Here is a 24,496-nt window from a genome sequence, read left to right as displayed (position 1 = left end):
CTCCTCACTCTCCTGTCAATTTAAGAACTTAAATATCTCATTTTTATTCTCTTCACCCGGAATAAAGCGTCCATGAAATCCACTAATGGTCTCTTCAGCGTTTTTGGAAGAAAAAGAAAAAGAAAAAAGCTAAGAACAAAACCCAGAGGGTTTTCCCACATTTTAAAATGCTTTATAAGCTTGCATTCTGACACAGACGAAATCTACAAGACAGTTCAAACAAGTGGGCTGTTACCCTCCCTTTGTTTCTATGGAAATGAACATCCAACCAGTTAAAACAAAGCACATGCTTTACAGTAATCACTATATGGTGATTATTTAGAATAACACAGCACATTTTTTTTTTTCCTTATTCAACCTCTATTTCTACAGATACAAGAAAGAAAATAGTGATAGGGAAGCTCCTCTTGCATATTTCAGCTGCAAGTGTGTTTTGGATGTTGTGAGTTCTCAAAGGGTGTCACTGTTTTTAAGTTCCAACATCTTCAAGTGTGCAGCAATTTGATCTTGAGAGGACCGACTTTGCATGCAATAGTTAGGAAACATTCCCATGGATATCAGTAGAAATTTGAAGGAACACAGAGTACAGTACTTCACCCAGCAGGCTTACAAGCAGAGGAATTATTTGATGTGTTTTGCTGTATGAGTTTTGTGGTCATAAGACTTCCTGCAAAGTCAGCTCTTGACCTAACTAATCACAGCATCACAGAGATCCTGACCACTTCACAAAAGAAGCAATAAGAAGAAACACACAAGGTTTATGAAACTAACACACTTGTGTCTCATTTCACCTGAAGTCCATCTCGAATTTCTCACCACATGCAGAGGAAAGATCACGACCCCTCATCCTCCTCCATGCTGCCAGTCTTACTGGCATCTCTCCTGTACACAGATTAATTTTTCTAGCAGTACACCCAGTGCACTTGTACAGACATGAATTAAGAGGCATGCCCCTTCCCACTGAGTTTACTGCTGGAAAAAAACAAAGAAAGATCTAAACAAGAGGAGGAATAAATGCACCAAGAAAAAGGTCTTGGCTTTGTTGATCATGCCCCCTTTAAAGCACAGAAATCATTCTTGGTAGTGTTCCAGAAAGGATCTTAAAAGGGTGGACTAAAGGATGCCATATGCCTTCCCTCTCTGTTTAAGAAGGACATCAGGACAGAGTAGCTGGGTGGACCTTATTATTGGAAAACAGCCTGTTTGCTTGTGAAAGTGACTTATTATGGGTTTATAAGACTGCCTTTTGGCTGGTGTTGTCACTGTTTCTCCTTTAATACGGATTTAGGCTAAGATTTTCCAAAATGACTAATGACTCTGTGTCCCTGAAATTCAAGACAGCGGTTTTTACAGCCACAGAATCAATGTCAAAGCAATGAAAAAATCTGTGGCTTTTCCAAAAGCTTTTGAAAATCTGTCCTCAAGGTCACTCAAGTTAGGCATGCAAAGGCATGCTAAACTGGGAACACTTCTGAAAATACGAGCCCTTCTCAGTATCTAATCAGTGAGAATTAACAGTTTTGAGATCAAGACCTCACAGTAGTTCAGCTTGAGCCACCCCCAAATTAGAAATGAATACAGAAATTTGAAAATAGCATTGGGGAGTTCAGAATTGTTTGCTTTTCCTCTCAGTACTATAAGGGTCCAATGGTAAATTCTGAAGAGATTCTCCATGCTTATGGTTACGATAACTCAGGGTAATGATAGCTGAATATTGTTCCATGAATGGAAGGTGGTAAAGATGTCAGTATTTGTGGAAGCTATCCATTTTGTGCCTCTGGTTGTAGCTAGCCTGCAGTGCCAAAGGTCCTGTTCTATATCTTGAACTAAATAAAGGATTTCTTCAGTTATGTATGAGTAGATACCCATAGCTGCTTTCAACTCTGGTAGCTTACCCCAGCCTGCTCACTGTCCTTCCCCTTCTTCTATCTTCCTCCTTTCTTGTTCAGTCTTTCCATCCATCTTCAGCATCTGGGAAAACAGCTTGATTCCTGACTCATCCTGTGCCTGGCTCAAAAGCCTGGTGCTAATGCATGTTCATGCTGCTGACGCTGCAGGCAAGTTGGGTCCTTTGATATCGATAGGGCTCTAGTGTAACAGTAGGGAAGATAAGCTGTCATTAGTCAGGTTTTAAGAAGCACTCCTTCAGCTATTCAGAAAAGTGCTGCTGTGGTTGAAATAACTAAGAGACTGGAGGAAGAGAGAACATTTTGCTTTTCAGCTTCAGGATCAAAAGTCGTTTTACTAAACTGCTGCAACTGCTTATGACAGAGAGACATTGGCTCTGTGAAGCAGTTTCATGAGAGTTCTTACCTCAGATCAGCCTATCCATGCAGCTCCTGAATCCAAACCTGATTCTAGTGTACCACCCAGGACACTTGTTTCTAAACTACTGTAGTTCGAGCTCTGCAATCTCTCTGTCTCCATACATGTGAATCAGTCCTGAGCTGATCAGTGCAAGGGTGGCAGGGAAGAAGTGATGGCATTGGGCTGTGTTGGGAATATCCTCTTCATGCAGAAGTATTAAAGAAGGGAGCATGATGCTTAACCAACCTCTTAGCAGCATTCGTTGCTTCTCCCTCTGTGATCCTAAGCCACAGATTTAACCAGCTGGAAAGCGGAAAGATATGTTAAATAGCCGTATCTTTCACTTCAGGTTTGCAGGAACTTGAAGTTTTAGAGGGGGAAGAAAAGTGTATTTTTAATGAAATAGTTCTCTAAACCATGACAGAGCACTGAGAGCAGCAATTTTTTATACGTAATATCTGCTGAAGTTCTGTTCCTCAGAAAGGTTTCTGAAATTAATTTATGCATAAAATGGATCCCATTTATTGATTTTTTAAAATAAGAGGAGGTGGTGGGTGGATGAGCAGCACAGGAGTTTGTGGCTGTAACCTCAAGATAGACCTTCACGAAGCTAGTAGTGAGAACCTAACAAAATACATTTTCTCTTTGAGATTGCATGGAAAAGGATCCTAAGCCAGGAGTAACATTCAAATTTGAGAAGAAGAGGCAAGCCGAGCAGGACTGTAGAGCAGGTGCAGTTCAAGCCAGCAAACGCTTCTTAAATTGAATTATGGATGAGGCAAGAGAGGGTCACTTGGCTCGATTAATTCTGTATCTGGAGTTCATTGATCTTGAGCATAGAGCTAAGGTTCTCGTGAGGGATTGGGAATTATTTTTCAGACTAGCAAATGCCAAAGGGGCAATGTGTATCCTGGATATGATTACATGTTCATTTGGCAAGAATCAAAGGAATATATTTCAATTTACTGAAAACTGAGCAGCTCAGAAATTAATACTTGAGTCATTTACTGCTTCCATCTCCTGAAAATGCAGGCATAACAGGGCAGATGAATGTTGTCTGAGCCTGATGTCTCATTCACTGATCAGGCATCTATGATTGGTGCTTGCCAAAAAGCAGGCTCTGGGGTGGAAAACTGTCATAATTGTGGCAGAGAAAGGAAGGGGAAGCATGATGGAAGTAGACTGGTTTGAAGTGAAATTAACAATCTTCCTCACCATCTTCAATAAATGCTGCAGCAGCTACTCAGGCTGTGAGAGGAGAGAATGATTTAATTTACATTGTGGCCTTCCAGTACTTGGAGGGAGTGTATGAACAGGAGTGGGAATGGCTGTTTACAAGGGTGGGTAGCAACAGGACAAGGGGGAATGGTCTTAAACTGAGACGGGAGGTTTAGGTTAGATATTAGGAAGTTTTTCACTCATAGGGTGGTGACACACTGGAACAGGTTGCCCATGGAGGCTGTGGATGCCCCATCCCTGGAGGCATTCAAGGCCAGGATGGATGTGGCTCTGGGCAGCCTGGGCTGGTGGTTGGTGACTCTACAGATAGCAGTGGGGTTGAAACTGGATGATCATTGTGGTCCTTTTCAACCCAGGCCATCCTATGATTCTATGAAAATAATACATTCTTTGCTGGTATCTTGCAGCAATACTTCTTTATGGTGTATTCCTAGTAATATGGTATTATTATTGTATATTATATATACAATATATAATATTGTAATTTTGTAATATTGTATAATATACTGTATAATAATTGTATAATATTGTAATATATATATATTATAATAATTATATATACAATATATTATATATTGTAAATCCAAAAAACTGAATTACTCGGAAGGCATTACCAACATCTTTCATGCTACGTAGCTATCAGCACACTTTTAAACAGTCCTCGTGACTCGTCCCTAGCAATTCACATTTTCTTTCATGTTCTCCTTTTCCCCAGCTCCGTGCATCATTTTATCCTTCTAACTTCACCTTCTCTCTCTGATTCATCTCCACCACCCCTCACTACCGACGTACCCTTCCCGCACTAACACACTCAGCCCTCCCCCCTCAGCGCTGAGGAGAAGCCCACCACTTCCTGCCGGGCTGCGGCGCTGCGCGGCCGCCATCGCGTCTTCCGGGGCGGTGACAGCAGCATGGCGGCCAAGCGGCGCGGTGCGCCCGGTGCCGGCCCGCCTGCGGCCAAACGAGCTCGCAGCGAGGAGGGAGAGTTTAACGGCGCCCGCTTCAAGACGCTGCTACGGGACCCTGCCACTGCCGGGAAGGGTGAGGAGGGGCCGGGCGGTGGGCTTCGTGGGGTAAAGGCGTGCTCTGCCTGCCCGGCTGCTGTGCGGCGGGGCTGAGGGTGATCGCCGCTCGGGGCACGTGTTGCTGCCCACGCTTCGGACCGCGTGTCCCCCGTCCTTCGTGGCGCCCTCCAGGTGGAACTCTCTTCTTGCAGGTCTGGAGACCTTCATCTCCACGGCGAAGGCGCTGCCATCTGACGAAATATATGATGTCGTGGAGGGGTACATAAAGATTTCAGTGGAGTGTGCTGAAATTTTCAAGCTGCTGGATGGGGAGAAGAAGCCTGAAAGTGAAGTACGTCGTCCGTGGGTTTTATGTCTTGGTGTGGTACGGTCTGAGCTGGCTGGGAATAGAACTGCCAAAGAAGTGCTTGGCAGTATGAATAAGTGATAATAACCACGTTATTGGAAATCACAGTGACAGAAGGATTGATCGAGTAGGAGAAGCTCTTTCCAATGCAAAGATGTTGCTATAGTTAATGATCATAGAATCATAGAATGAATCACAGAATGGTTTGAGTTGAAAGGGACCTCAACCCCACCCCCTGCCATGGGCAAGGCTGCCCCCCACCAGCTCAGGCTGCCCAGGGCCCCATCCAACCTGGCTGTGAGTGCCTTCAGGGACGGGACACCACAGCTTCTCTGGGCAGCTGTGCCAGCGCCTCACTGCCCTCTGATGTGGTGATATGCACAGCCAGTAGTCCAGCCAAAATCAGGTTGATACAGCTCTTTAAATGTTACCAAGTGACCGTCTGTGAAATCACAACAATTACACAAACAAAAAAAGTCATCTGATGGAAATAGTTGTTTTTATTTAACTAGATATCTCCCTGATACGTGAATATTCTCAAGAAGCTGCTGCTGAAGTTGACACCATTTTTTCTTATCTGAGCTTAAAACAGTTTTTCTTCCACAAAATAGGTTGAAAAACCCAAGAATTGAAAAGCTCTTTTTACAGTGAGCCTGCTCTCAACATAAAATAGAGTTCATTTTAGTAGCCATGCACTTGCCTTTGCATTAGATTGTTGTTTCTGTTACTTCTCTGTAATGACAGCCTCTGTCATGGCAATCGTGTTCAGTTAAATACTGTTTTCAAGATCCTTTTACTAATGGAGGCTAATACTGAATAAAAATAATGATAATGAATACAGTGAACTAACAATGAATGCAGTCCCTGTGCAGCATGGACTCTGGTTTCATAGCATGTTTAGCAACAGTTCTCTTTCACAGTATTGGTTCATTAGACCTCAGCCTTGGCCTCCAGCTTAAAAAGGACCTTTGAGATTCATCAGCCTGTGCTAAGATTTACGCTGCAGTAAGTTTCTGAGTTCCCAGAAGTGGCAGTTGTGTACACTGACAAATCAGGTGTATCCGTGTAGGTCTCCATTCACATCTGAGGAGAGGCCCTATTTTCAGTCAGCACACTCACCCAGCTTTCCAGTTGAATTTCATCAGTCTAACAGCTGTTTAAAAATAACAACAAAGTTTGCTGCCCTTCTGTGGCACTTTAGTCTTTCACGTAATACCTCTATAGAGATTGCCTTGAAGATTAATGCCCTCGGAGTTAGTCCTTTAGGAAAGGAAGCATTGATTTGGGACAGAATTCAGAAGTTAATTTTGCCTTCATATTTGCAAGTTTTTCTCTTATGATAGGATTTGTTTTTTATTTTTTTTTAATTGCATTTTTTACTATTTGCTCAGCTAATAGTTTCAAGCCCTACCTGTTATTGGCAAATATTAACACATTTCTCATTTTTACAGATGTTATTAATCTTCCAAGCCCTGGAAGCTATTTTACTGAGGACAGCCAGTGACCTTTCCCATTTTTCTGTTGTGGGAACGAACATAGTCAAAAGGTTGATTCACAGCTACATGAGAGTGGTCTATGCTGCACTGTATTCTGAAAATCACAGGTGAGTCTTCTCTAGGGAATCTGTCAATTGCTCTGAGTTGATCCCAAGGGGCTGTCCACAGCTCAACTGAACTTACTGTTAGCAATCTACCTTTATTGAATGATACTGTTCAGCACTTTGTAAAACAGGTTGTCCTTTCAATCTGAGGCTGATTTGCGCACTTTTTGTATATGGTCCAATCTAAACAACTATTCCAGGTGTTCTTTGCCTGTGTGGCAGATAGAATGTAACTAGTATATTTTACTCCTTACCCCTGGACAGAAGGCAGTTGTCCAAGGCCACCCTTTTGGATTTTGTACAGGCCAGCATTAAGAAAAGTCTTTTCTGCCTTCTAGTTCATGGTCATAACCACACTTCTTAGACCACTGAGATGATGTTACTGCAACAAGCACTTTTAACCGTAGATAAAATCCCAAATATGTGAGGGTAGGTGTACTGTAAAATAAACTTTGAAACGGCGCGGGATCTGTATTTCTTGTTAATAATTTAAAGACTACAGCTTTTGGAGAAATCCTTCTAGAACCCGCACGGGGCAGACTGCAGACTTATGGTGGTATCATTTGCTCAGTAATGAAACTGCCTATACTGAAAATGATATAAATAGACATTCCCTTTTCCCTTCTTTCCTCTCCCCATCTAACCAGTTGCTATTATCGCTGCCCAAGCAATGCTTTTGGTTGTTTTTTACTTCTCTTCTAGCTTTCCAGGCAATTTTATCCCATTGCTCAGTGAGCAACAATCACAACAGAGTGTAAATCTAGGAATTTAGTTGAAGGGCAAGAACGTGGTTTTTGTGCTGCAAATTTAAATACAAGAAAACTGCTGTCATTCTGCTGAAGTTAAAAATAAGTATTTGGCTTCTGCAATGCAGGTCCTTCACCTTATTATCAGGTGTAATTTCTGCGAACCTGCTTGTGGCGGAAAAGTGCATAAGCATTTGTAGGACCAAAAATATATGCTTGGAAAAATTAGCTGTTTATAAAAAAGCAGCAAAATTCTTTGTAGGTAGTGCAATAATGTGTGATTTGCCTGAATATGTATTGTGATGGTCATTTATGTAATCATTTACTTATTCAGTTAAAGCTTCCATTGACTGCAGCAAGGGCTTTGCATGAGTGGGAATACCTTGCTAATGGCTTATCTTGATTGCTTACGTTGAGGATGACTCTGATGACTGCTTCATGCCTGAAAATTCTGAAGGTTTTGATGGTTGTTGGAGGTGGAATGGGATAATTTATTTGAAGATCATCTTTCTTTACGTTTAAACTCTTCATTTTGGTGGTTTGCATAACTGTTATCCTGAAAATAACGTGCATGTTTTCCTCTTTTCTTTTAGGATGAGCCGAGTGTGCCTTACCCTGTTGTCAGCAATGGTGGCTCAGGGGCCAGATACTGCAAGGGATGTGTTTAGTCATTTTGATTTCAATAATAAGTTTCTGCATGGATTAGTGAAAAGAAGAGATAAGAAGGTAAATTAAACAGCTGTCCATGGGTGCACCGTGAAATGCTATACATTGCCTTTATTAAATTTCTTCTGCCAAGTATTTAAACTGTTGACAAAGTCTCTCTTGCCATACTTTCATCTGCAAAAACTTACCCCTTCCTTCTTATGCTGCGTCGGGCTGAAGTGCTACTTGGTTGTTTCACATTGGCAGCAGAGCTGACCCACAGGGCATGAGTTTCCAATCTGCTTAGGTGAGAAAACCCCAGGGCATGTGTTTGAGTATCTGCAGTTGAGGAGCTGGCTTGCACCCTGAGGTATTCGATGACAAGCTTAGGTGAAAAGCGTTTTTCCCATTAGAAGATTCCTGTTTGATCCCAGTGAAATAAGTGGAGGTTCTGTGGGTTGTTTTAATGATGAGGGGATTTTGCCCAGTAACCAGAGTAATAAAGTTTGAAATACAGCCAGGAATTTAAGACAGTCTCTTGGAAATCCCAGTGAAGGACATGTGAATAAGTAGAAATCAGTCCTCTTTTCCAAAAGGAACTCTGATTCTCATTTCTTCTGTAATCGGCATTGGCCTGAAACAACTTTTAGAACAAGAGTATTTATATTTCTTTCTCAACATAAGTCTATATGAGTATCGTTTTCAACACCAGTTTAGTATAAATGTCTACATTTTTGTTGAGTTTTTGTTATTTGGTGATAAATGAGCCTGCAGAAGGTGATTTCTGGGAGAAAGGTGTGTTGATTTTGTATTTTATTTTTCATTTTTCTTTTAGGATTTGATTGATGGGTTTGTCTATTACTTGTGGGATTGTCTATTACTTGATTTCTTTTTATACAAACATATTTGAGAATGGCAGATCTCATGGTTTTTGACCTCATTGTAGAAGTTGCCTTTGGGAGTGCCATCACCCCTTAAATTGTAATGCTTGTCTCAGCTGTATGACCCAGCTAGCAGCTGCTGTAGCTGAGGAGTGTGTATAATGCGCCCAAAGGTGTCAGTGAGTGGCAGAAGCCTCCAAGATTAGCACAGCTCTGGAAGCAGTAGCACTGCTCTCATTGGTATTCACTGATGTTTGCCTGTGTACTAAGCAGTGCAGAAGTGGGTGTTCAGTGATATGTGAATACAAGGATTTGGCTTAAAAATACTGTTTTCTTCTTTTCAATTTATAGCCCATCTTGTCTATTGAGAAGTGAAACAGATGCTTTCTTATTTGATTTTAAATGGAATGAACTGTGATCTGTTTAATGCAAAAAGTTTTTAAAATTTACATGTACTGTAGATGTGTTGCATATAAATGCATGTGCATGGCTGTACGTAATCTGCCTGTGGAAGCTGCTTAATTTATCCATTTATGGTACTTATAGTGATAATCGGTTGTTGCAGTTGTGTACGGTTTCTGTCAACACTGCATTTTATCTTTCTTACAGGGAAGACCTGATGTCCGTATGGCCTATGTTCAGTTTGCTCTCTCCTTTTTAATAGCTGGTGACACTGCAGTCTTGATACAAGTGCTGGAATTAAAAGGTACTAAATAAATGCTTGTGTACATATATATCATAGAATCAACAAATCATAGAACAACCTGGGTTGCAAAGGACCACAATGATCATCCAGTTTCTACCCCCTGCTATGTGCAGGGTCGCCAGCCAGCAGCCCAGGCTGCCCAGAGCCACATCCAGCCTGGCCTTGAATGCCTCCAGGGATGGGGCATCCACAACCTCCTTGGGCAACTTGTTCCAGTGCGTCACCACGCTATGAGTGAAAAACTTCCTCCTAATATCTAACCTAAACCTCCCGTCTCACCCTATCATCTTGTGGATATACCCTTGTGTATATTTTTTTAAGACAGATTCTTTCAAAGATGGTAATAAGAGCTAATTCAAAGTATGAGCAAGATAAACACAAGATACAAAACGTATTTTTAATTTCTTTCCTGAAAAACTATGAACTTCTTCAGTATTGTAGAGAATGCCTCTTCTATTTGAGAATGGTGTTTTCTATCTGTGGAAGCTTTACAAAAATAGAAAGCCTTTGACGGAACAGATCTAAAAAAGAGAACATGTAGTACAAATTCCAGAGAATTGGTAAGCAGAAAAAGCTCTGTGGCCTCTGGGCTTGCTCCTAACACATTGGTAGGCTTTTTGAAAAGCACTGAAGGTAAGGACTGCATATACTTAGTGTCTTTCTGTTGTTACGCAGGACAACTTGTTTGTCCTTAGACTCCCTTAGACTGCTTTTTGTCAGTGATTCAGGAGACCAGTGTAATGTCCTTTGCATCCTTTATGAAGGCGTTACGTGGGAGTTCAACCCCTGTCGCTCAGAGAAGGTCAGGTTCACCAGACAAAGAGCAGGATCCTGGAAGTCAAATCCTATTGACACTTTAATGAAGACTTGATCCCTTATGTACTAAAGTTGAATGTAGAACTTCTGTTGACTTCAGTGGCTTGTGATATTCCTCAGTTGCGGCCTTTGGTGCAATTATGAAAGAATTCAGGAAGGATTGAGAAGTATTCATTAGTTGGCAGCAGTTCCCTCCACGAGTGCATGAAACTAGGCCATAATTATTGACTTCCATTGTTTCCACTACCCCATGAGCCCCATTATTCACTCAAGTTTAAACACTGCATATCATGTTGGGATCTGAAATATATTTGAAGTTGACGGGTGCTGTTGCAGAAATTGTTAATAACCGAGTTGGCAGTTTAGCTGGTTATGCTGAGATGGGTTTGGCAGCATTACTTGCTCGTCGCTGGTTCCAGACACATCATCCTTTTGAACTCTTGTTGCAATTTTTTGTGTCAATCTTAAAAGGAAAGTCTATAGTATGTCTTAGAAGAGAAATGGATATGAATTCCCTGATGCGTTTTAGTATAAAAATAGCTTTCACGTCTCCACTAAACATTTGAAATGTCTTCTTAGATTTCATTCCAGATATTTTTCGTTCTGGAATAAAGGAAGACAAAGTTTCTACTGTCAATCTTCTTCTCTCCACACTGAAAACTAAGGTAAGGTATAGCCATGAAACTGCGTTGTCTCGTTTTTTGTTTTCTTTGCTCATGGAAACAGCTTTGCAGCCATTTTGTATAAAATATACAGCTCCTGAAGATGTTGTCACCTTGCTGCTGCAGGTTTGTCAGTCTTTCCATTGTTGATGACATGTTGGAGGTTGATAGCTTGGCAACAGATTGTTTCAGCACTGAAGCTTATGTCTTCCTAATGTGCTCTTCAAAAGGAATTAATTCCATAACTACTACTTAGATGCTCATTTCAGCTCATCTGTAGTGTGTAGTATCCACCAGATTCCTACTTTTTTGGTTTGCAATTGCAGCAATGCCAAGTCTGAAGGTCAAAAATCCTGTAATCTTAATGCTTCCAGTGACAATGGGATTGGTTCTTCCACGGATGCATCTCATGCTGAAACGAGGAGGTCTTAGATTTGTTGGATATGAGCTAGGTTACAGCATACAATCTTATTTCCAGGAGAGAAAGGATTTTGTGAAGTTTGTTGCTACATTGCCCTATTTTTGTTAACTTAAAATAAATAGAATTGATGGTATTTTGTTTTTCATATTTTTTCTCACTTGTTTTCAGGTGGTTCAAAATAGAAATATTACCAAGACCCAGAAGGTGCGCTTTTTTACTGCAGAAGTGTTGAATCATGTGGCTTCACTTTACCGATGGAATGGGATTACTGATGTCAGCTCTAAGGATTTCAAGGTCTGGTAACTTAAATGGGTTATATTTTTATTTTGTTAATGTTTTAATTTTAGGTGTTTTATTTTTTACCTTTTTGTTCTGGGACTGTCTAAGGCATGGCTGTAAGCCTGATGGAAAGCAGGAGGAAAACTTTCTTTGCTTCCACTGAGTTGTGCTTGCAGTCTTTTCATCTGTCTTCATTATCATTTGGTCTTTAGAAATCTTTCTTCATCAAATCTTACAGCACTGAACAACTACCTTCTTGTACGTCCTCTACTGGATGTTTATACCTATGCCATTCCAATACTGATATGTTGTTAACAACTTTTTTGGAATAATTATAATTTTTTTGGAGTACTTATAATTATCAGCTACAATTATCAACAACAGTTCCCAACTGCAATTGTCAAAGGTTCATTTATGGAAATATTTAATTGTCTTAAATGTAAAAGATGAAGGGAATAGGGGTTCACTTCCCCCCCCCCCCCCATCTCTGTGGTTGATGTGGTTATTTGATCAGTTCTTCCATTTTTGTGTGATGATTGTACCTTTGTACCCTACCTCCTCTTCCTGTAATATTGACAAGTTCAGTGCAGTGTTAGCTTCCCATCTTTCTTGTCCCGTATTAAAGCTGTTCCATCTTGTGCCAGATTGGCCCAAAGAACATACGTGTGCTTTATACTGAAGGCTTTGGTGCCTTTTGTTTTAGTCTTTTGGAACTTCTTCAGACAGAAGCTGCACCGTCAGCCTGAAGGTTGTTCTTTCAGATTAATGTTTAGTTCCTATTCTTCAGAATCCCAGGATAGCCTCACCCCAGTTTATGTAAATCGTGTACTTTTCTTTAGCTTCACTTTTCTGTCTTTTTTTTGTCTGGCTTCTTTCCTAGGTCAGCAATGCCTTGCACGTAGTACATATACACATGAGTTGGGATGTTTTCCATAAAACCTAGGGAGAAATTGCTGTAAGATGTTCTTCTCTAAAAATCATGTCATTTTCTACCCCCTTTTGATTTTTATAGGTAACTCAAGGTTCTGAAGAGGTGGGAAAGGCAATGGTGCGAGAACTTGTTCATAATTTCTTAAAGGAGCTCTGCTGCTCTCTGAAACATGGCATTACTTTCTATGATCCAAGTCTTGGAACTTCTGGCAGGTAGGTCACCAGTGACCTGAAACCATGTGTGTGCTTCACGCTACAGCAAGACAGGTCTCACTAGTTATCTTGTCTGCATTTCCAGGCCTTTGCAAGTTAAGTTTGCTGAATTCTGCTTCTCTCTCAGTAACTTATGGCAGAAGAGAGAAATTCATTGCTGTTTTTTTTGTTTTAATTTCCCAATATCAAACTGCTGGATTTTCTTAGACCTCTACCTACTGGAGAATGCTCTGCTATACTCGTAGGGACCTGGTGGAAGTGCTTCTGTTATTCTGAGCCATTTCCATGAATAACTAAATACCTTGTCTGTTACTGCAAGATATGATTTTTGGATGTGAGAATTAAATACCAAACTTGTGCTGTATACCAGATGATGGTAAAATAATTTACTGCTGGTAGAACCAGATGAGGTTTATCCCAGATTTTGGCAAAAGGTCACTGTTGATTTCAGTAATGCCAGAATTTGGTCTGCAACACCATCTGGAAACATTTCTTTACCTTACTGTTTCCATTGATTAACTAGTTAAAATAAACGTATGCTGAGGTTATGACTGATGAGGAAAACAATCTCAACTCTTGTAATTCCATGGAGGAGCTGTCATAGGATGAGCCTGTGCATTGTCATGTTAGCTGGGCAATGAAGATTGCAGATCGTAGTGGCAGGTACTAATACTAAGTGATGCTACAGCAGGATGTTTCTTGCTGTGATCAGAATTTGAACTGGTGTTATTATGGCATCTGCAGCATTCTCTCTTTGTTTAGGGATGTGCAGAAGTAAACTTAAAAGAAGGGGAAAAAAAAAAAACAGGGGTGGGCAGACTGAAAGACTGTCTCACCTTCCAAGTTTAATATTAAGCTATAATTGTGTATCTTCAGCTTTGTGAAGTTTGATTAGAGTGTCCTGAAAGATTCTGATTTTAATTAAAAGTAATTATTGTTAACACACACACATACACACAAAAAAAAGCAGTAATTTCAGTTCTTACTTTTCTCAATATGTCTCGTCTTGGATTTTCCCTAGTGGCAGAGGAAATGTAACTTTTTGCACTGCAGTATTAGTTTGGAGCTGCAGAGTGAATTACTGAAGTAGGGATTTATTTTTTTTAATGCTTTATTTTTTTCTTCAATAGGGGAGGAAATATAGTGCTTCTGCGCTTTCTGCTTGGTTTAAAAACTGCAACAGAGGATGAATTGGTTGCTGATCTCGTGGTGAATATTCTTAAAGTATGTCCAGATCTATTGAATAGATACTTCAAGGAGACCCAGTATTCCTTTGTTCCTAGAGTGAAGTCAGCTTGGATGGACAATATGAAGTTACTCAAAAAGGTAAAAAGTATGAATCTTGCACGCTGCTTCTACACAGAAAGATGCAATTCCAATATTTGTTGCTGTTACATAGGAAGATTATAATTAATGCTTTACATGTTCTGCCATTGTTTTGTAACATTTATTACAGTATGGGTGCTGCTGCAGTACAGGATTCAGTCAGCTTGTAGTGTGGTTGTGTTGGATATAAACTGATTTTGAACTTAGACAAAATCTTCCTAGTAAGAAATAATAAGATTTCATCGAAATGAGTCAGGAAATAAATGGAAGATCAGGGAGTGGAGTTCTTTGTTATACAGACAGCTGTTCTGTATTGGAAGGAGCTCACATGTCTGCAGATAAATTTTGTTCACAGCTGTAAATGGCAGCATTTTAAGAGGGTTTATTAAAATCACTAAAAGGCAGACAGACACAGTCAGACACAATAACAGTTTTAAACCAGCAGTGAGGAGGTAAGGTGACAAGGTTTAAGTGACTTAAGCAGGAAGGACTTAATTGCTCTGAAATAACACCGTCAATTAGGTATGTTAGGGAAGAAGCAACAGGATGCTGTTAAATGTTGAAGTTAGTAAATGGAGAGGGGGAAATGGCATTCTATTTTCTGTGGGTGCTGAGGAAAATGAAATGACTCAGAGCCTCAGTTGTTTTAAAAAGTGTAGACGGAGTTGGAAGGTCACTTGCTAAAAAGTCATTCTTAGAGCAGGAAGCTGTATAAACATTTAGCTAAACCAGGAAAGAGGGAATTGGTGTACGAAGTTGTAGGAAACATCATGTTGATTATACAGTTTTTGAGATACAGCATTTCAGAAGCTCAGCTAGAAAAACCTTTTGTCCTTTCTAAGTCTTCCTTGGCCTCTCTGCTTTTGCTTAAAGTCAGCAAGAAGCTGATATAATCTCTTGAAAAGTAGCGGCTTTTAGCAGGGCTGTAGGTTACGTACAGGTGTTTCATTTAGTTGGAGTCTGGGGGATGCTCTGTAGCATTTCTATGTAAAATTTGACATTGAGTGCTGTCATTGCTTTTGAAAAGTTAAAGCTCTTGCGTAAATTGTTCCTCAGAAGAAGCTGCTGACTCCCTGACTGTCAGTTTTGATTAAATTGTTATTTTTATTTCAGATCTACGAGGCTCAGCCAGAGATTTCCAATTCTTTTAAGACTCCTGAGTTTATTCCTCTTCCAAGGTTGCTTTCTATGGTGATGGTAACAACAGTCCCTGCAGTGTGCAATAAAGCAATGTTCACCCAAGGGCTAAATGTAAGAGCAGCTTATTTTTCAGTGGATTTTTTTGTCCTAGTTAATGCTATTTTGTTAAAGTGTGTGATCACCCAAGAAGTTTCTTAAGTGGGTTATATGTTTTCTGTTGTCCATTCCAGCATAAAGCTGGTGTGGGGAAGCATGGAAACATCAGTTCAAACCTGTTGGTACAGCTTCCAGTAGGTAATTGCAAGCACCGGTTTTTCCAATGTTTATTAACAGTTTGGGCTGGGAATCTGAAAACCTACAGGTTCTCTTCTGCAGTGTCAAATTTGAAAATTAATTCATTTGTTAGCAACTGTTTATACATATATTCGGAGTGCAGAGAATGTTTAGAGCAATGAGGAAGCACTGAAATGTCATTAATGCAGTCATTAATGCCGTTTTGCCCTTTTAGTTACCCAGCAAAGCAGTGAAGCACAGCATACTATCACTTGTGTCAAGCATCCTGAAAAGAGCCTTGAAGAATATTGAGTACTGCTTGAATGAAGAGACGTGGCGAAAGTCAGAAATCTACTCACTGTCAGTGATGCAGGAATTTGTACAGCTGTACAGAGAAGCCGTCAGCAAGGTACGAAGTGAAAAAACAATTGAGGTCTAATTTGAGTTATCATGTGGCAAGTAACTACTCCTGTGCATTTCTCCCTAAGTGGTTATGGCTTGGAAATGAGGAGATAGTGTCTTTCAGCAGGGGAGGAAGCTGTGCTTTGAAAGGTCTTAACAACTGATGCCATAGTAGACTACATTTTCTAACAAAACTGGCTGATGGAAATACAAATAACGCTTTATTGTCAAACATATGCAACACTGGCAGTTATTGTGCAACAAACACATTTCAAGAGCAGCTGGACTCAGTCAGGAATCAGATTCCCTTGGTTTGAGTAAACTGAAGCCAGTGATGCTCGTTCAGAGTTAGACGTTACTAGACAAAGTAGCATTTGAGTTGATAATTGACTATTAGGAAGAAAGAACGAACCTACATTTTTTTATAGGAATCTTTTTCAATAAAATGTCATCTCACATATTTACGTTCTGTAAATTTGAAAGCAGACTACTTGATTTGAGATCTTTTTTGGATTGCATGGTAGATCAGTCGTAAACTTTATGAAGAGCAGCGTTTTGTCCTGTTGGTTGATTTTGAATATTTGCTTTAGAATGGCTTTATCTCATACAGGAGAGCTAATGCAATTTACAACTTTTGCTTCTAGCTTTTACCAGACATGAACAACATAGTAGCTGTTTGGCAGTCTCTTCTGAAGCAAGGGAAGGAAAACCAAGATGGACAAGAGGAAAAGAATGAAACTGTTGTGTCCACTGTAGAGGAAGTGTCTGAGACTGCAGAAGTTGCTGAACAACATGGTAGGCAAAGCAGGTGAAGTCATCCAAACTTCATGTATGGATATTGTGAAATCCTCATGTAATATAATGTAAGGTAGTTAAGTTCATCAAAGTCCCAGTATTACTCATGCATTTGCTACTGAGCTTTACTTTGTCAGTTCTTCAGGCACTTTAATTCTGACTGTTGTAAGAGCTGCCTGGAACACAATCTGACCTAAAGGCTGGCATTGTTATTAGGATGTTAAGCAGCGTCTCTCCGTGCTGCTGCAGCATCACAGAATGTTTGAGGTTTAGAGGTACCTCTGGAGATCATTTGGTCTAACCCTCCTGGTCGAGCAGGGACACCCAGAGCTGGGTGCCTGGGCCCGTGTGCAGTCAGCTTTTGAAGATCTGCAAGGAGGAGACTCAACAACCTCTGGGCATCCTGTGCTGGTGCTTCATCACCCTCATGGAAAGTTTGTTTCCTGAGGTTGAGACAGAGCCTGCTCTGTTTCAGTTTGCATCCTTTGTGTCTTGCCCTGCCACTTAGCACCACTGGAAGGAGCCTGGCTTCATCTCTTTTGCATCCTCCCTTTGGCTATTTATGTATATTGATGAGAATAACCTGAGAGAATACTTCTCTTCAGTAGGCTAAACAGTCCCAGCTGTCCTAGCCTTTTGTTATGAGAGAGATGTTGACATGTGGCTCTTCCTTGGGCTGTTTCCAGTAGCTCTGTGTCTGTTTTGCCCTGGGGAGCCCAGCACTGGACAAAGTGTTCCAGGTGTGGCCTCACCAGTGCTGAACAGACAAGGAGTTCCTCAGCCTGCTGGCAACACCTTGCCTAAAGTATACCTTCTTTGTGGCGAGAACACAGCACTGACCCATGTTGAGCCAGTATCTACCAGCAGTACCCACAAAGTCCTTTTCTGGAAAGCTTTCCAGCTGGGTGGCCGTCAGTGTTCTCCTGGTACTTGGGATTGTTCTTCCCCAGATGCAGGACTGTGTAGCTCATCTTACTGAACAGAACCTTCCTGTCCTTAAACATTCTGTGTTTTGCTGTGACACAATAAAACAGGCAGGAAAACTGTTCTGCTTGGAAAAATAACTTTGAGTGATTTCAGTTTAGCCATGTTATCTAGCCATGAGAACATCTTTGTGAAGCAGCTGGTTACTGTGGCTGTGCAAGAGCTTGTGTTGCTGTAGCAGAGGAGTGGAAATACTTAAGTGCCAGAAGAAGGACAGAGTGCTGGAGTTGGAGGCTTCAGTTTTATTGTCACAAAAACATTGTCCTTACCAAGGGACTTGCTTTCATAATCCCATTCCAGGAAACTGAAATTTTTAGTGCTCTTCTGTAGCTTGGCTAGCAGCCTGCAATGGTTTACTGAGCCTGAAAATAAATCTACAGACAGCTTTATGCCCTTGACTGGGCATGTTCCACACTGAGACCTTCTGTAGCGGAGAATTTGTCAGTGTCTGTCCTTCTGTCTGTGATTTTGGCAGTCAATTATTCCTCAGTACTGACACCAGAAGGTTACTTACTGGTAGAGTGCTTGCTAGAACTGCGGAGCAACTGTTTTTTAAAGAACTATAGCTTTAGTTTCTCTTCCTGCTAGAATGATAATACCCTCAGCTCACCATTTGCAGCTTTATTTGCACTGTGGTAAGTTTTTCTGAGTGTTGAGACTTGGGCAAACAGTGACAACATTTATGCATGGCATCCCTCCAGCTCTCCATGACTCCCTGAGGGAGAGACAGTTAGCAGGAAAAAAGAATTGTTTTAAAAAATGTGGCTACCATTTATTTATTTTGCTTCCTTTCATTAGTGACTGAATAGCAAATAGCTTTTATGCATCCTCACATTATGAACTAAGGGAATGCTTAGCTACTGAAAGAACTTCTCTCAAGATGTAAATGGCTGCTTTGCTAGGGGTTGGCCTTTCTCTCATACAAGTGTTTGCTGTTGTCCTTTTGTTGAGAGGCCACTTTGAGAAAGCATTATTTTGAAAAGGAAGGAACCTCTAATTGAACTAATAAATTAGCATATGGCTTGTCAGTAAGAAGGTAACTGATCAGTTTGTAGGCAGATCTATTAAGAATAGTTATCAGTAATGATATTTATAATTAGTAAACAATTACCATCATAATGGATAACGTAGGTGCTACACTGTGCTTTCTTGCTGTGAAGGAAGGAGAAACTAATGATTGTCACAACTCTTGGTTTAGGTTCAGATGATGCTGAGACACTGTTTCTGAAAGCTGCATTGCTTCAGGTCATTTGCCTTTATCAGAAGGTTGTGCCCCACTTGGTAGCACGGAGCAACTTTGATTTTAGCAAACTGCTGAAAGGTATGTAATGTCTATCTCTTTTACCTTGTTGCTTTCTATGGCTACTTGTAAAGTCTACAGCAGAAGTAAATATTTGCTTTGTGAGCAGAAGAAAGGTTTCTCTAAGAAACTCATTTCAATTTCCTCATTGCATTGACATTTGTTTTTTCTGTTTCTGCTACTCTCAGTTCTTTAAAGAGGTAGGTTGCACTACAGTCTTCCTCTTTGTGTGTGTTTGTGTGTTTATGGGATTTGCACACAAGGGCTGCGTGCAAAGTCTTCCAGTCCTGCTTGTAGTACAGTGAATACAGCCATTTAAAACTGAGGTTGGAGGAGAGAGTAAATTGATGTTTAGGCATTGTTACTGTCTGTGGGCCAGCAAAGCTAATAGGCCACCAAACTAGAACAACTGTCCAAGTTCTGGAATGCAGAAGAATGGAAGTTACCTAAAACCTATAATTAAAGTGTGTTAGGATAAAAGAGTTTAAGTAAACAACAAAACAACATCCGCTCAAATCAGCTGTCAGTGTAGGAAGGGGCATGAATATATGATTCTGTGACCTGTAATGAACATTGTAATTAAGATTTAATTGGCTTAAATTCTGTATTTTGCTGTTTGTTTCTTTCATTGTTTTGATGTCCCATAGGACACAGATTTTCAGAGTAGCTGAGACTGCTAGAAGAGTTTATGTATTCCCATGCAACAGCAATAGATTGTGCTGGAAGCAGGAGAAGGCAGGCAGGCAATCCCTCCTGGGTTTCAGCTTTAGATAGACTAAACACTTTGTGTTTGCGTGCATGTGTGTATGTAACTCTCACGGTCTGGAAATTTATAAATTGCCTGTTTATTGCAGAGGGATGTTTTGAAGCCCTAGATGATGAGTGTTCCTGATGATCTCAGTAAGATACTCCAAATAAAGGTTAATTATATTGTTTTCAAACCTCAGGTATTGTCACTGAACAGGGTCTCCGAGAGGAGGTCCCCCATGTTCTGCAGTACCACGTACTGAAAGTTGCTTTGGAGCTTCCTGCAAATAAATTTGCCTGGTTCAGAGTACAGGTAAGAAACTTTAATGCAGATTTATGCACCTTTAGCCCACTGTCTTCAAATCTATCACTGCTTGCTTTTAAATTAGTCCCACTCCGGATTTTTTATATGGTGATGCTTTTATAAAACAAATAAAAATTGCAGTCTAGTCATTAGTAAAGAATTCTTTCTGAGCTGAAAAGGTTTTATGCAATTACAGTAATTCTTGTCTCCTTGAAGTGGGCTGGACAGGGTTTCTTCAGCTCTTGCTGAGTGCAAGAGAATTTTCTTGTTTCTACTTGTTCAGAAAGCCTCAGAATTCTGATCAAGAAAATCAACCACTGTGGGGAGACATTCTGCTTATTCCCAGTGGTGATCCTGACATTTAATAAGGCTGTCTTCCTCCTCTGTAATTACTAGAGTATTTCAGGGCTCCTGTTCTCTTCTTTACTGTAGACCTGTAAAATTGGAGAGCTTCAGAGAGCCTGCTTTAGATGTATGGAGAAAGAAGCGAGCCTAGCTTTGAGAGGAAGCAGAGGAACCTTTGAATATTGTGATTCTGCCTTGCTAGAGATTTTCTGTCCTTATCCAACTGGTCATAATGGAGAAACAAAACGAGTGAAGAACAAGCTGTGAAAAACTATAGGAACAGTGAAAAAGCTGAAGTATTTTCCTCTGGCTTTGGCATTATAATATACGTAGATTTCAACAGAATAGATAAAAGCCAAATAGATAAAAGCCAAAGTGTTGTGGAGGGTAACAGTTCTTATGTATCAAATGTAAGTCAATAAGAAAAATGGGAAATAAGTGGGGGATTGTCATTTGATGTTTGATATCCCTTTAAATCGCATAGTTTTCCTTTCTTTGGGAATCAAATTCAGTCTCTTAAATGATTACGTTTCTTACTCAGACAGTACTTGTAGGAAATCTGAGTTCTTGGAGACAACAGAAATACAGAGTAAATGATTGCAGAGGAGGGGAAGGTATTTTTATCTGGGACCCTTGTATTAGCCAGTGTTTCTGTTACTTCTCTTTTGGTTTACAAAAAAACACTATCGTACTTATCATCTTTGTTCACTGAATGCTGTCATCCCATTAATTTCTGGCCTTGGTATTTTTGGGCATGTCTGTAAAATAGTATACTTCTTTAGCATATCTGTTTCAGTGCAATTTAATCTGGTACAGTGTTGCTGAGGAGTTTTAATTTTTTCTCTCTTAGGATGTCTCTGAAACAGAGAAGGCAACTGGTGAAAAATCAGTGTTTTATTTACTGATGAAAATGTTTGTTACGAGTAACCATTCTCATCTGAAAATTTCAACAAAAAAACTGATCGTCAAGGTAAGTATTTGATCTGAGATATCAAGGTGTTACTGTATTCCATTGGTCTGAAATCTCAGGATTCTAAAAACTCTTTCTTAAACCTTCACTGCCTACTTATCTGGCTAACAGAGACTTCTTTCTGTTTCATGTGCCTGTCGGAAATTGCTGTAAGCTAACTACCTGTTAGCTAAATAATTGGTGAGACTATCAATGCTATCAACTGAATTTGCAGCAATTGATAAAATGGTAGGAAACATGTCTTCAGTGTTTGCTCATCCCCTAGGCTCAGTTAAGTGTTCTGCTTTAATGAGATCATGTAGTCTGTGTCTGCGATGGTCATTTGATCAAACAAAGATCGCTTTTGATCTTACTTTTTTATCCTGATTTATTTGATCTGTACTTTGTTCTTCTTCCTAAAGCCTTATATGTAGCTAGTTCAACCTGCCCTTGGATAATCACCTGTGTTGCATTTAGGCAGAAGCTTTGATTCAAGTAATACTTTTGTCTTAATTTGAAGTAAAATCTTTGGTGCGTTTAAGAAGGGTCTGACTTCTTAGAAATGCTTATCAACTTCAGATTTCAACAAGGCAGCAGCAGCCATTGTTTTCAGTATACTTATTAAACTGAACATCTTTTAGTTATCTAAATAGAGACAGAAACCTACATTAAAAATAAATCTAACCTAACAACCCTCCTTTCCCCCCAAGGACAGTCCTAAAAAAGTGTTCTAGGCTCTGATTAGGGCTCCTTGTGCAGTATTCTGTAGCTCTAATGGCGTACAAGTTTATGTAGACAACTTTGTGCATTTAAATTTGATACTCAGCTTCAATCTCAAGGTGCAATTGTTACATTCCATCCACTAACCCAGAGTTACACTGATTGAATTAGGTTTATAGTTGCCCTTGAACGCTGCAGGGGATTAAAGGCAGGTTGACTCTGTCTCACGGTAATGAATATCTCAATCAAAATCTACCCAGTGCAGTTTTTCTAGTGTATTTGGGTTCTTCTGCCAAGTGGAGACGTGGGTTGCCTGACTCATTCTTGTTTCCTCTTTTACTTTCAGTCCATTTCATTTTCTCTGAAGAGAAGACAGAAGCAGTGAAGTTAGGGCAGTTATATCAGCAGAAAGGCTGCTAAGAATAGATGCTAATGAGTGTGTTTTGCTTATTTTTCAACACTGTGCTCTACAATCAGAAGGCATATTTTTGGATTTCACATTCTGTTCTTGCCTGTTTTCATGAAGGCTGCAAGTGTATTTCTATTTTGGGACTGCCAAAAATAGTGAATTATTTAGAAATGAACCTTTTTTTCTTCATTAAATGAATTATCCTGACAGTTTCAAGTAAGCAGTAGTGTTATTTTTATAGCTGCTGGTGGCGTACACAGAGTAAATATTGAGCAAATGAGCTGTGATAGCTTTCTTTGTGTTTTGGGTGAGGGGAGGAACAAAGGCATAAATTCATCCCAGGTAAATTCAGGCATTCAGTGTAGGTGCTGGAGTTAGGAAACTGGCCAAGGTTTTGTCTGTTGCTGAGGGTGAGGGACAGGCAAGTGACACCACTGCCCCGTGCAAATGGCCTGCCATCTGGGTTGTTCTTTGGACTGCCATTCCTCTTCTTTCTCTCACAGAGTGAGTGTAGGGTCACCAAGTTCCTAATTTAGGTGTCTCAGATAAGAGCCTCAATTAGGTACGATAAAAGTGAGCACAGTTTTCTAACTATTGGGGTAAAATTATGTCTACCTCCCCATCCATACCACCTGTGAATATGTTTACTCTTCTGTGTAAACAGCAGGCATGGCCTGCAGTTCATTTTCCTTCTGTTTTCTTATCTGTGCGACTCTGTGAAGCATGCGTGGGCTGATTTTTGGTTTAAGTTAGCGGTGATTTTCATTTAATTACATCAGTGGTTTTCAAACGCCCCTCAACAGGCTGTTTTAATGGGTCAGCCCATTTCTTTTTTAAATTTTTTTGTTTTTAACTTGCTGTAATGCCACTGTGTGACCTTGGGGAAGTAGAACTCACTTAAAACTGACTCCTGAAATAGCAAGAATAAGAGTTACTAAGGTGGAGGCAACGAATGCTCTGTGTCCAGACAGCCTTGACTTTAGTTGGTTTTATGTGTGAAGAAACCATGAAGTTGGTATACAAAAGGATCTGTGGTTATTCTTTTTTTTTTTTTTAACTCCCTTCTGTTTTTCTGGACAGGTTTTACATGACAGCGGAGTGTTCGAGTACACATGGAAGGAACTTTCAATTTGGCTGGAACACTTAGATAATACAAAAGAAGACAAAAAGGAAGCAGTGATTCAGTTTTTGGAAAGGGTAACCACTGTTCAAATTAGCTGGATAAACAACACTGAGAATAGCATTGATGGAAATAAGTTATTTTGCTGCTGTTGTTGAAAAATCTCTCAGAGATGGGTGAACGAATTCTGAGAAAGGTGGTGGTTGTGATTCTTTGTGCAGAGCTGGTGTATTTATTGGCTTAGGTTGGGAGGGGGCTGAAAATGTTCGGAGGAAAGTTAAATTGAGAAAAATAAGTTGTTATTACAGCACTGTTGATAGGAAAGTACCAACAATGATTGATGGGGGGGAATAACTCTTTTCTGTGTAATGCTATCTGCCAAAATTATCAGACCTAAGTAAATTGTAATCTTTTATAAGAAAAGTCGATGTTTCCTGTTTACTTTTCAGGATGTTAAATGCCCAGAGCTTCCTTTTCATTACAGTTTCCCCAGGGACTCAGACTGTGGTACTTTGATTGCAAAATTGCAGTGGACATTTCTTTTTTCCATCAGGCACAGTGTCCCATGTACAGTGGTAATCACAGGCAGATTCCTGAAGAAGCACATGGGAGTTGACCTTTCAAGCACTTTTAACCCATAGTTTTTCATAGACATAGACATTGTTTCTGTGTACTTAGCCTGTATGCTTACATCTCTCTCTCTCTATTAACAGATCCTGTTGAAACTGGTGACAAATCCCTATCCATATACAGATAAAGCAGCAGACCTTGTACAGGAGGCGAGTATGCTCCAAGTGAACATGTTTAAACAGGACTCTGACAATGTCAGCATCCCCATTTCTCACATTGATGGTATGTAGCGATTC

The 24,496-nt window shown here is 40.2% G+C and overlaps 1 protein-coding gene across 2 annotated transcripts in view; it reads left to right on the top strand.

Annotated features, from left to right (window-relative positions):
* Positions 1-4,439: 4,439 nt before the first annotated feature.
* Positions 4,440-24,496, top strand: part of URB1 (URB1 ribosome biogenesis homolog) — a 43,862-nt gene continuing 23,805 nt past the window's right edge. The window contains exons 1-17 of one of the 2 annotated variants that reach the window (XM_072348166.1): positions 4,440-4,587; positions 4,763-4,902; positions 6,369-6,520; positions 7,857-7,989; positions 9,399-9,495; positions 10,903-10,976; positions 11,563-11,688; positions 12,686-12,816; positions 13,947-14,142; positions 15,256-15,393; positions 15,791-15,964; positions 16,602-16,752; positions 18,935-19,057; positions 19,984-20,096; positions 21,283-21,402; positions 23,591-23,707; positions 24,344-24,482. In XM_072348166.1, coding sequence (XP_072204267.1) covers positions 4,458-4,587; positions 4,763-4,902; positions 6,369-6,520; positions 7,857-7,989; positions 9,399-9,495; positions 10,903-10,976; positions 11,563-11,688; positions 12,686-12,816; positions 13,947-14,142; positions 15,256-15,393; positions 15,791-15,964; positions 16,602-16,752; positions 18,935-19,057; positions 19,984-20,096; positions 21,283-21,402; positions 23,591-23,707; positions 24,344-24,482 — 2,254 coding nt within the window. In that variant the 5' untranslated portion in view covers positions 4,440-4,457. Of the gene's footprint in view, positions 4,588-4,762; positions 4,903-6,368; positions 6,521-7,856; positions 7,990-9,398; positions 9,496-10,890; positions 10,977-11,562; positions 11,689-12,685; positions 12,817-13,946; positions 14,143-15,255; positions 15,394-15,790; positions 15,965-16,601; positions 16,753-18,934; positions 19,058-19,983; positions 20,097-21,282; positions 21,403-23,590; positions 23,708-24,343; positions 24,483-24,496 lie in introns of both variants that reach the window. The other variant, XM_072348157.1, reaches the window with a different exon arrangement.

Source organism: Excalfactoria chinensis, chromosome 1, assembly GCF_039878825.1.
Source record: "Excalfactoria chinensis isolate bCotChi1 chromosome 1, bCotChi1.hap2, whole genome shotgun sequence".
Classification (NCBI taxonomy): domain Eukaryota; kingdom Metazoa; phylum Chordata; class Aves; order Galliformes; family Phasianidae; genus Excalfactoria; species Excalfactoria chinensis.
Note: the sequence above shows the minus strand (reverse complement) of the source record. Positions and strands in the feature narration are given on the sequence as shown.